Below are 12,180 nucleotides of genomic sequence, written 5' to 3' on the forward strand. Positions count from 1 at the left end.
TCTTGCTTGTTTTCTGCCTCCTTTCCTTTACTAGATCTTGAACTGGCTTTTCAGCTGCAGAGACACGCTGTAAATCTATTTTTTTCTCAATATATCTCGACGGCAATTTCTTATCTTAAAGCCAATTCTCTGTAATACCTTCATCCTCCCTACGTTCCCATCATTAAATAGAATAACTGCATCATAAGCTGCAATTCTGACAACTATAGCAGATAAAAATGTGGTATAGGGCATCGTTTCCATATGAGTTAATTTAGAGACTGGTTTGGTTTCTGGGTTTTGCCATGAACACACTTTTTTTTAAAAGTTCAGAATCTGCCAGAAACCTGTAAGTGTGCTTAACAACATCCAGGATACAATTTGGAAGCCTCTCCTTGTGAATTTAGGGGTTGTTATTCCTCTCCCTCTGAATGTGTAGAGACTTACACCAGTTGTTTTGGCACAGTGGATGAATGGGATGTTCATCTTTTGAGAACGTGTGGAAATACGTAGCCCATACCGCATTTTTCATGTCGCGTACACTGGATAGGCTCTGTCTGACAGCCTTACCATTATACACTTGAAGAGTGTCTAAAATTTTCTTTGTGAGTCTGTAGTGTCCACCAATGCCCTGTCCATCTTCCAAATTTTTGCCCTTCCTATCACCGACAAGGCTGCTTATTCCCATCTTTATGATCTCCAAAAACAGAGAGTATATATCACAGCCTTCTAGAAGCATCCGTGCACGTTTGCTTGAAAGTAATCCACGGTATCGTTGTTCACAGAACTTATTGACCATAAGCTCTACTAATAAGTGCCAAAACATCCCAAAGCTGTTCTATAGGATTCAGGTCACGACTCCGTGGAGGCCAGTCCATAACAGGGATGTGTAACCACTCCGCCGCAGGCCGTGCATTATGAACAGCTGGTCAATCATATTGAAAGATTCAGTCGCCATCACCGAATTGCTCTTCAACAGTGGGGAGCAAGAAGGTGTTTAAAACATCAATGTAGGCCTGTGCTGTGATAGTGTCAAGAAAACAACAAGAGGTGCAAGCCCCCCCACCTCCCCCCCCCCCATGAAAAACACGACCACACCATAACACCACAGCCTCCGAATTTTACTGTTGGCACTACACACTCTGGCAGACGACGTTCACCGGGCACTCGCCATACCCACACCCTGCCATCGGATCGCCACATTGTGTACCGTGATTCGTCACTCCACACAACATTTTTCCACTGTTCAATCGTCCAATGTTTACGCTCCTTACACCATGCGAGGCGTCGTTTGGCATTTACCGGCGTGATGTGTGGCTTATGAGCAGCCGCTCGACCATGAAATCCACGTTTTCTTACCTCCCGCCTAACTGTCATAGTACTTGCATTGGATCCTGATGCAGTTTGGAATTTCTGTGTGATGGTCTGGATAGATGTCTGCCTCTGCAACTGTCGGCAGCCCCTGCTAGTCAACAGACGAGGTCGGCCTGTACGCTTTTGTGCTGTACGTGCCCCTTAACGTTTCCACTTCACTATCAAGTCGGGAACAGTTGACCAAGGGATATTAGGAGTATGGAAATCTCGCGTACAGACGTATGACACAAGTGACTCCCAATCACCTGACCACGATCGAACTCCGTGAGCTCCGCGGGTCGTCCCATTCTGCTCTCTCATGATGTCTAATGACTACTGAGGTCACTGATATGAAGAACCTGGCAGTAGGTGGCAGCACAATGCACCTAATATGGTTCAAATGGCTCTGAGCACTATGGGACTTAACATCTATGGTCATCAGTCCTCTAGAACTTAGAACTACTTAAACCTAACTAACCTAAGGAGAGCACACAACACCCAGTCATCACGAGGCGGAGAAAATCCCTGACCCCGCCGGGAATCGAACCCGGGAACCCGAGCGTGGGAAGCGAGACCTAATATGGAAAACGGATTTTTTGGGTGTGGCCGGATACTTTTGATCAAATAGTGTACGTCTATGGTATCAAACGTTGGGGCCGGCAATGACTGCTGTCGAACAGCGTCGGCTGTTACTGTGCCTCCGGCACGTTATTGTTCGAATCTGTCCTTGGCGTGGCGTCGGAACGTGATGTATGGGGAGAAAGTCTGCCCTTTGTCAGGTGAAGATACCGGCCTCACTGGCGCAGCATAAATGAGGGGAAAGGTCATGGCCGCATGACCCTGCTACTGATAGCCCAGTGGGTGTTGCGTAAGGCATCGTTAGAGACTCGCCGACCTGACGTGGCTTTCCTGGCCACATTCAGAACATTTGCACGGCTGTCTATCGTGTATTATTATTACTTGAGAGCACCAATGTTGGTGTATGTCGGCACGTGTTTAGTTAGCTCCATCTTAACCTGTTTGATTCTGTTAAGGGACAATTATGTTGTGAACGTATTCCGTTTTGCGGCTACTTCGTCCAGCACTTTCCCACTTGCTTATAAGGCAGCAACGGCGTCAGAGAGCACTTCAGAGGGAAGCTAAGCGGATCTAAGGCTTCCTTCATCCCCTGTTGACCAATCTGGCGTGCCAGTTGAAGACAGAAATACGAAAGCCAAGGTGTTAAATTTCACGTTCAAGAGAAATCGTTCACATAGGAGGATCGTGCAAACATATCATGCAAACGTACCATCATTAGACCATCAGATAAACCACCGTACGGACGACATAGTAGTAAGAATCCCAGGCGTAGAGAATCAGCTGAAAGATTTGAAAGCAAATAAATGACCAAGTCGCGATCGAATCTCAGTTCGGTTTCGCAAAGAGTACTCAACGGCGTTGGCACCTTACCTAGCCTGTATTTATCGTGAATCTCCAGCCTAGCGCAAAGTCGCAAGTGACTGGAAAAAAGCTCTAGTGACTCCAATATATAAAAAGGGTAAAAGAACAGACCCACAAAATTATAGACCAATATCCCTAACTTCGGTTTGCTGCACAATCCTTGAACTTAGTATCAGTTCGAATATACTTTCTTGAGACTGAGAAGATTACGTCAAAGAATCACCATGGTTTTAAAAAGCATCGCTCCTGCGAAACGCAGCTTTCCTTTTTCTCACATGATATACTGTGAACTATGAATTAAGGGCAATAGGCAGATTCCATATTTCTAGATTTCAGGGAAGCATTTGAAACATTGCCTCGTTGCAGTCTGTTAATGAAGCTACGAGCATATGGAATAAGTTCACAGATATGTGAGTGGCTTGAAGACTTCTTAAATAATAGAACCCAGTATGCTGTTCTCGACGGCGAGTGCTCATCAGATACAAGGGTATCATCAGGAATGCCACAGGGAAATGGTTTGGCGGACAAGTTCAGCAGCAATCTGCTGTTTGCCGTTGCTGCTGTGGTGTGCATTCCGGGGGGAGTCATTCCGGGAGTGGAAAGGGTGCTTCCGGATGCCATGAAGAGTACAGGGTGCAGCCAACTGCAGGTGGTGGCTCATGTCGGTACCAATGACGTGTGTCGCTTTCGATCGGAGCAGATTCTGTCTGGTTTCGGGCGGCTAGCGGAAATGGTAAAGACTGCCAGTCTTGCTTCCGAGATTAAGGCAGGGCTCACCATCTGCAGCATCGTCGATAGAACCGACTGTGGTCCTTTGGTGCAGAGCCGAGTGAAGGGTCTGAATCAGAGGCCCAGGCGGTTCTGTGACCGTGTAGGCTGCAGATTCCTTGACTTTCGCCATCGTGTGGTGGGTTTCTGGGTTCCGCTTAATAGGTCAGGAGTCCACTACACACAGGAGGCGGCTTCACGGGTGGCGGGGGCTGTGTGGAAGGGACTGGGCGGTTTTTTAGGTTAGAGAGTCTTAGGGAACCACAGAAGGGGCGTCCGTCAGAAAGTGGGCAGGTAAAACACAGTAAGGTAGTTGTAGAAACGATTGGTATTGTAGTTGTAAATTGTCGGAGCTGTGTTGGGAAAGAACCAGAGCTTCGAGCCCTAACAGAAAGCACTGAATCTCAAATAGCTGTAGGTACAGAGAGCTAAAGCCGGAAATAAGTTCAGCCGAAATTTTTTCAAACGATCTAACAGTGTTCAGAAATGATAGATTAAATACAGTTGGTGGTGGAGTATTTATTGCTGTCAGAGGTAATTTGCCTTGTAGCGAAATTGAAGTAGGTAGTTCGTGTGAAATAGTATGGGTAGAGGCTATACCTGACAATCGGATTAAACTATTAATTGGGTCGTTTTACCGACCCCCCGACTCAGAAGACATAGTTGCTGAACAATTCAAAGAAAACTTGAGTCTCATTTCAAATACGTACCCCGCTCATACAATTATAGTCGGTGGTGACTTCAATCTACCCTCGATATGCTGGAAAAAATATACGTTTAAAGCCGGCGGCAGGCATAAAACATCATCCGAAATTGTACTGAATGCTTTCTCAGAAAATTATTTTGAACAATTAGTTCATGAGCCCGCTCGAAGCGTAAATAGTTGCGAAAGCATACTTGACCTTTTAGCAGTAAATAATCCTGGACAAATAGTGAGTGTTGTGACGAATACAGGATTAGCGACCACAAGGCAGTTGCTGCTAGGCTGAATACCGTAACACCTAGAACCATCAAAAAGAAACGCAAAGTATATCTATTTCAAAAAGCTGATAAAAATGCTCTTAACGCCTTTTTAAGAGACAGACTTCACTCCTTCCGATCTGATCACGTAAGTGTAGAAAAGTTGTGGAATGTTTAATAAGTGAAGGTACTGATCCCCATGGTACAAAAAACGGGTCAGATCGTTGTTGCAGAAGCAACGAAAAAAACATGCCAAATTTAAAAGAACGCAAAATCCCCAAGATTGGCATAGTTTTACAGAAGTTAGAAATATGGCGCGTACTTCAATGCCAGATGCTTTTAATAATTTCCACAACGAAATTCTGTCTCGAAATCTGGCAGAAAACCCAAAGAGATTCTGGTCATACATAAAGAACACCAGTGGCAAGACGCAATCAATACCTTCACTGCGCGGTAACAACGGTGAAGTCACTGATGACAGTGCCACTAAAGTAGAGTTATTAAACACGGTTTTCCGAAACTCCTTCACCAAAGAAGATGAAGTAAATATTCCTGAACTCCAATCAAGAACAACTGCCAAGATAAGAAACATAGAATTAGATATCCTCGGTGGAACAAAGCAGGCCGGCCGGAGTGGCCGTGCGGTTCTAGGCGCTGCAGTCTGGAGCCAAGCGACCGCTACGGTCGCAGGTTCGAATCCTGCCTCGGGCATGGATGTGTGTGATGTCCTTAGGTTAGTTAGGTTTAATTAGTTCTAAGTCTAGGGGACTGATGACCTCAGAAGTTAAGTCACATAGTGCTCAGAGCCATTTGAACCATTTGGAACAAAGCAGCTTAAATCGCTTAATAAAGGCAAGGCCTCCGGTCCAGATTTTTTACCAGTCAGGTTCCTCTCAGAGTATGCTGATAAAATAGCTCCATATTTAGCAATTATATACAACCACGTTGTATACGTACCTAAAGACTAGAAAATTGCTGAAAACACACCAATACCCAAAAAGGGAAGTAGGAGTAATCCGCCGAATTACAGGCCTGTATCACTAACGTCGATTTGCAGCAGGGTTTTAGGACATATACTGTATTTGAACATTATGAGGTACCACGAAGAAAACGATTTATTGACATATAGTCAGCACGGATTCAGAAAATATCGTTCTTGTGAAACACAACTAGCTCTTTATACTCATGAAGTAATAAGTGCTATCGATAGGGGATGTCAAATTGATTCCATATTTTTAGATTTCCAAAAGGATTTCGACACCGTTCCTCACAAGCGTCTTCTAACCAAACTGCGTGCCTACGGAGTATCGACTCAGTTGTGCGACTGGATTCGTGATTTCCTGTCAGAAAGGTCACAGTTCGTAGTAATAGACGGAGAGTCATCGAGTAAAACAGAAGTAATATCCGGCGTTCCCCAAGGAAGTGTTATAGGCCCTCTATTGTTCCTGATCTATATTAACGACATAGGATACAATTTGAGTAGCCGTCTTAGAGTGTTTGCAGATGATGCTGTCATTTACCGTCTCGTAAATTCATCACTTGATAAATACGACTTGCAAAATGATTTAGATAAGATATCTGTATGGTGCGAAAAGTGGCAATTGACCCTGAATAAAGAAAAGTGTGAAGTTATTCACATGAGTACTAAAAGAAATCAGCTAAATGTCGATTACGCGCTAAGTCACACAAATCTGGGGGCTGTAAATTCAACTAAATACTTAGGGATTACAGTTACAAATAACCTAAATTGGAACGATCACATAGATAATATTGCGGGTAGAGTAAACCAAAGACTGCGATTCATCGGCAGAACACTTAGAAGGTGCAACAGGTCTACCAAAGAGACTGCTTGGTCTACCAAAGAGACTGCTTACACTACGCTTGTCCGCCCTATTCTGGAGTACTGCTGTACAGTGTGGGATGCGCATCATGTGGGACTGACGGATGACATCGAAAAAGTACAAAGAAGGGCAGCTCGTTTTGTATTATCGCGAAATAGGGGAGATAGTGTCACAGACATGATACGTGAATTGGAGTGGCAATCATTAAAACAAAGGCGTTTTTCGTTGCGACGGAATCTTCTGATGAAATTTCAATCACCAGTTTTCTCCTCCGATTGCGAAAACGTTCTGTTGGCACCCACCTACATAGGGAAGAATGATCATCACGATAAAATAAGAGAAATCAGGGCTCGCACGGAAAAATTTAAGTGCTCGTTTTTCCCGCGTGCCGTTCGAGAGTGGAACGGTAGAGAGACAGCATGAAGGTGGTTCATTGAACCCTCTGCCAGGCACTTTATTGTGAATAGCAGAGTGATCACGTAGTAGAGTAGGTGTGCAGTAAGCTGTTGAAGTTGAATAATTGTAGGAGGGTTCAAGACGACTTAGATGAAATTTCTAGTTGCTGTGATGAATAGCAGCCAGCTTTAACTATAGAAACATGTAAGTTAATGCGAATGGGTAGAAAGAACAAGCATGTAGTTTTACTAGTGCCCTGCTTGGCACAGTCAACTCGTTTAAATATCTGACTGTAACATTGCAACGCGATATGAAATGTAATGAGCATGTGAGAACTATGGTACGGAAAGCAAATGGTCGACTTTGGTTTATTGGGAGAATTTTGGGAAAGCGTGGTTCAGCTGTAAAGGAGACTGCATATAGGACACTGATGCCACCTGTTCTTGAGTACTACTCGAGTGTGTGAGGTACATACCAGGCTGACTGAAGAAAGACATCGAAGCAATTCAGAAGCAGGTTGCTGGATTTTTATCAGTAGTTTCGAACAACACGTAAGTGTTACGGAGATGCTTCGAGACCTCAAATGGGAAGGCGACATTCTTTTCAAGGAACTCTATTGAGAAAATTTAGAGAACCGTCATTTGAAGCTGACTGCCGAGCGATTCTACTGCCGATAACATACAATGCGTTCGTCCTCTGTTAGAATATTGCTGCGCGGTGTGGGATCCTTACCAGGTGGGATTGACGGAAGACATCGGAAGGGTGCAAAAAAGGGCAGCTCGTTTTGTATTATGACGTAATAGGGGAGAGAGTGTGGCAGATATGATACGCGAGTTGGGATGGAAGTCACTAAAGCAAAGACGTTTTTCGTCGCGGCGAGATCTATTTACGAAATTTCAGTCACCAACTTTCTCTTCCGAATGCGAAAATACTTTGTTGAACCCAACCTACATAGGTAGGAATGATCATCAAAAGAAAATAAGAGAAATCAGAGCTCGAACAGAAAGGTTTAGGTGTTCGTATTTCCCGCGCGCTGTTCGGGAGTCGAATGGTAGAGAGATAGTATGATTGTGGTTCGATGAACCCTCTGCCAAGCACTTAAATGTGAACTGCAAAGTAATCATGTAGATGTAGATGTAGATGTAAGGACCACGAAGATAAGAAATGAGAAATTAGGGCTCATACGTAGGCGTGCAGACAGTCGTTTTTCCCTCGCTCTGTTTATGAGTGGAACAGGAAAGAAAATGACTAGTAGTGGTACAGGGTACGTTTCGCCACGCACTGCACGGTGGCTTGCGGAGTATGTTTTTAGATGTAGGTGAAGACGAACAGAGAACTTAATCCGAGCCCCACATGATCGACGATGACCGCTGCTGTGCGTCCATTGGCGTGTTTGAACTTGAGGCCGCTGGCATATCTGGACAGTTCGTCATGACAGACGGTGTCGCTTGTCATTTTGACATATACGACTACTGGCGATAGAAAGGTGGATGCCTACTATGTCTGAGGTGAACTTCGTCACATTCCATTTAAAAGCCCTGTGTCGTGCACAAACAGACTGAGAACTGAACCTCATCCTGAATTTTCGATATAGTTGAGCCGTGGCGCGTCCATCAACGGTCGTAGAACCAAGCGGCGGCGATCATGTGCACAGACTGGGTGCTTGTGGGTCATTAGAATTCTTCTTGCCCTAGTCCAAGAGTATTTAGATATTCAGGAGATTCCAAGGAAGACAATTACAGCACCTAGACTAAATAGTTTTAGCGTCCCACTTGCGTTGAATTTTTCTCACGGAAAGGTAATAATTGGCATTACCTTTGACCATGAGCCTCCTATTAATAACAAAACATTGGCAAAGTTTTTAAGACAATGCTTTCTACAAGAACTTGTAGGCTTGGTCACACGTTGGCTACCTGTGGACGGTTTTGTTAGCAAAACAGGCTTCTCAACGCCATGTGCAGATTCACCGTTGCCCCAAATATACGCTTCTAACAATGAGGTGCACGAATGTGCTCTGTAACACTTGATTATGTAGTACTGGTCTGTCTGTAACTATGTTTTCACTGTACTACGTGTGTGCGTGCAAACAAACAAATATTATGAGTATGAAAGTATGAGCTGCTTGTATGGTGCAAGCTAAAGGTCAATAAATTCAATTAAAAAATGTAGTCAGCGTTCTGCAGCCTCTAGCTTCGCTTTATTATAGCATGACACGTATTCGTGCTAACCCAGGTGTACACGGGCATATACTCGAATACTGTTTACGTCCCCATCTCACAAACTGTATCATCACTAAGAGACATACAGAAATTTATATCTGTGACTGTCGGAGACTGCGTATGTAAAGATTGTAAATACAACAAATATTTCTGTTAGAATCATATTGCAAGTTAAACAACAGAATTGTGCACATATTCCTTTGAAATGATAATGGAGGCGTGGTTCAAATGCAAACCGTTTATTTCTCTAATCTTTACTGAATGAAGGCAGAGGTTACTTTTGAAGGAGACCATAATCTGATCAACAGGGATGACAGACTTAGAATTCCCAGACGACTGAACAAAGATCTGCACGAAGTTCACGAACGGACATTTGCCGGCCATTCTGGTATCCCTTTCTTGTACTACGAATATCCTTTTGAATGCATAGAAAACGAGTGCAAGTCAATTTCTTAATCTTTAGCTGCCATCTGACATTATTTAACTGATCTTATCTTGAAAGTTAGAGTACTGACGCACGTATGGCAGGTAAAAAGCAAATTATCATTACCACTCTGTAGACAGAGCGACAGCAGGCCAAGACATATATCTCAACCACTCGAAATCTTTTATCAGTACCGCACTGAAGCCAAACTCTATAAAGACGAGGTGTCGGTTTCTCATATTGCTAACAGGCACTCTCACAGAGATAATGAGGACCTCGCGGGAAGCTGTAGGGTTGCGGCAACATTTAACTGGCACCGAGTCCTTATGAACTATTGAAGTGTACCACCACAGCGTGGGGAGCCAATTCGTTAATAGCAAAAACATCGTTATTAACAACCTTGTTCTCCGCAGACTGATGTAAATAAGCCTACATCGACAAAAGTGACTGCGCCATCAACGAGACTGCTGACTCACTCTCTAACGACGAATAATTTCATTTTTGTTGTCAAACTGCTTCACTGTTAACAGTCATGATTTTTACCACTTTTGTTCATGTTGTGCACTAAACGTTTCAGAAAATAATTACTATTGCCAAGCGCTTTTTAATTTTATCTGCACTTGAGTAAAAAAGGACATGGGAATAAAATTAAATCTCAAAGAACATTGAATGCAAGATAAATAAAAATGATATCGTGACTGACAACAGAAAATGCTTCGATAATAAAAACGAAACTATTGTTTTACGGTCTCGATATTTCACAATTATTTTATGATTGGCAAAATGAAATAAAGACCAAATTCTCTTAAATTTTTTCAGTAACATTTCCAACATTGAGAATATACCGGTAGAATGGTTTAAATCCATCTTCATAAATCTGTCAAGGAAGGCTAATGCTAACAGTGCTCTGAATGTGTTCTGAGAATTCTGCACTGCCCTCTACACAGAAAAATAAATGGAAACATAAACGAAACGCAGTCCGGATTTAGTAGTGATATCGGAACAAGAGATGCCCTGTTTCATAAACAGGTGTTAGTTCAAAAAAGTCTCTACCCGTAGGTGAACGTCCTTCGCTTGCTTTATCGATTTTGAGAAATTGTTTGACAACGTCAAACATCAAATCATATAATTAAACAACTTCACTGCAAAGAATGACCGGAATCATGGTAAGAAGCCAATTTTCAGACGACGTTAGAATGCTGAAAGGTATCAGCTGAGAACTTATATTCCGGAACGAATTTTCGCTCCTCAGCGAAGTGTGTGCGGATTTGAAACTTCCCGGCAGATTAAAACTGCGTGACGGACTGGGATCCGAAATTGGCAAAGGTCTCAGTTTCGAATCCTGGCCAGGACACAGTTTTAATCTGCCAGGAAGTTTCAAGGATGCGGATTATCTCCAGCACACATCAACTTAAGTAGCAGTTTTCCGGAATGCTTTGTATGATGTCAATAAATGACTCAGAACCAATGTTAAATGCTTGAAGTTATGTTAGAGTGGCTTTTATAGTGGAATACAAGTTGAAGTACTATGCTGAATATACTGTAACACTTGCTGGGGTCTTATAAGGCCTACAATTCCTTCTCGACAAAATTAACATCGCCAGTAAAGAGTCGGACTTAATATAAGTTTCCAAAAAATAAAAACTTTGGTCAGCAGAAAGAATAGTTAGACAATGGGATCATCAATTTGTGTGGAGCATACCAGAGAGGGTAAGTAGACTGAAATACCTAGGCTGCTGGTTGACAGTTGAACACCAGAATCCCCAATGAGTGGACACCAACAGAAAAACTTACGAATCTGGTATGCAGTCGTGCTCTGCAACGTAACACCTGTTGGCAAATGGTGAAGGGTTACGTCGTATCAGTACATTGTACGGGGTAGGAACCTGCGCAGTTAAGACATCGTTCATGAATAAAGGCAACTGAAATGTATACGTACCTTCGCATGAACAGATCTGACCGACGACTAAATACTTCACTGTGGCGTTAAACTGTTAAGTTGGTAGCCAATTCAAAAAAAGTAAATTCTTAACAACTTTTTGAAGCACCTTACCTTTGAAGAAAAGGTACTTATAGAAGAGAAGAATATACTAAACATGATGCCAAACTTCTATAAGAAGACGGTACTAAAAGAACAAAACGAAGAAGAATGATAAATTTGATCTACAACTTTAATATATGATGTTGTAAATGTGTAATAAGCCAACACATCAGTTGTCTAAACATTAAATAGCTGGATTATTATAAATGTAATTCCTAATTCTATGATACGATTCTTATGACGCACCTTTTCATCAACAAATGCTTCAAATTTCTGAAGCCGCCAGTGGTGCCACAAGAGAAGTACGTAGAGTTCCTCAGTTTATAACAGACTGGCACAACGAAGTTATGTTAGAGTGGCTTTTATAGTGGAATACAAGTTGAAGTACTTCACATTTTCCGCCGCTTAATGCCATATATGATACCACCAGAGATAAGATCGACATTGTCTTTCCGATGACGTCTGAGAAACCCCAGACACCAATCTAGCGCGTGTAAAGACCTCGTATGTCTGTTTACTCCTTCATCTCAAGCATCCGCCAATCAGATAATCAGAGAAGTCCCAAGCTGAGTGTCCAAAAGGTCTAGTGTCCCTCTACATTACAATCGAAGCAGTGGCTCATTTGGGGACAAAACATAGAGTACAAGCGAACTGTCGCTTTATCAGTGTCGTGCTGAAAGTCGTTTTGTTGAAAGATCTTGCTTAAGGAGTCTCAGCAAGCTCTCAGTTTGCAGCACTGCCACAGAACTGATGGTTACA

At 42.9% G+C, this 12,180-nt stretch overlaps 1 protein-coding gene across 1 annotated transcript in view; it reads right to left on the reverse strand.

Annotated features, from left to right (window-relative positions):
* Positions 1–11,753, reverse strand: part of LOC126252003 (aminopeptidase N-like) — a 130,381-nt gene extending 118,628 nt beyond the window's left edge. The window contains exon 1 of the mRNA XM_049952786.1: positions 11,668–11,753. Coding sequence (XP_049808743.1) covers positions 11,668–11,675 — 8 coding nt within the window. The 5' untranslated portion in view covers positions 11,676–11,753. The remainder of the gene's footprint in view (positions 1–11,667) is intronic.
* Positions 11,754–12,180: the final 427 nt, after the last annotated feature.

Source organism: Schistocerca nitens, chromosome 4 (assembly GCF_023898315.1).
Source record: "Schistocerca nitens isolate TAMUIC-IGC-003100 chromosome 4, iqSchNite1.1, whole genome shotgun sequence".
NCBI lineage: Eukaryota > Metazoa > Arthropoda > Insecta > Orthoptera > Acrididae > Schistocerca > Schistocerca nitens.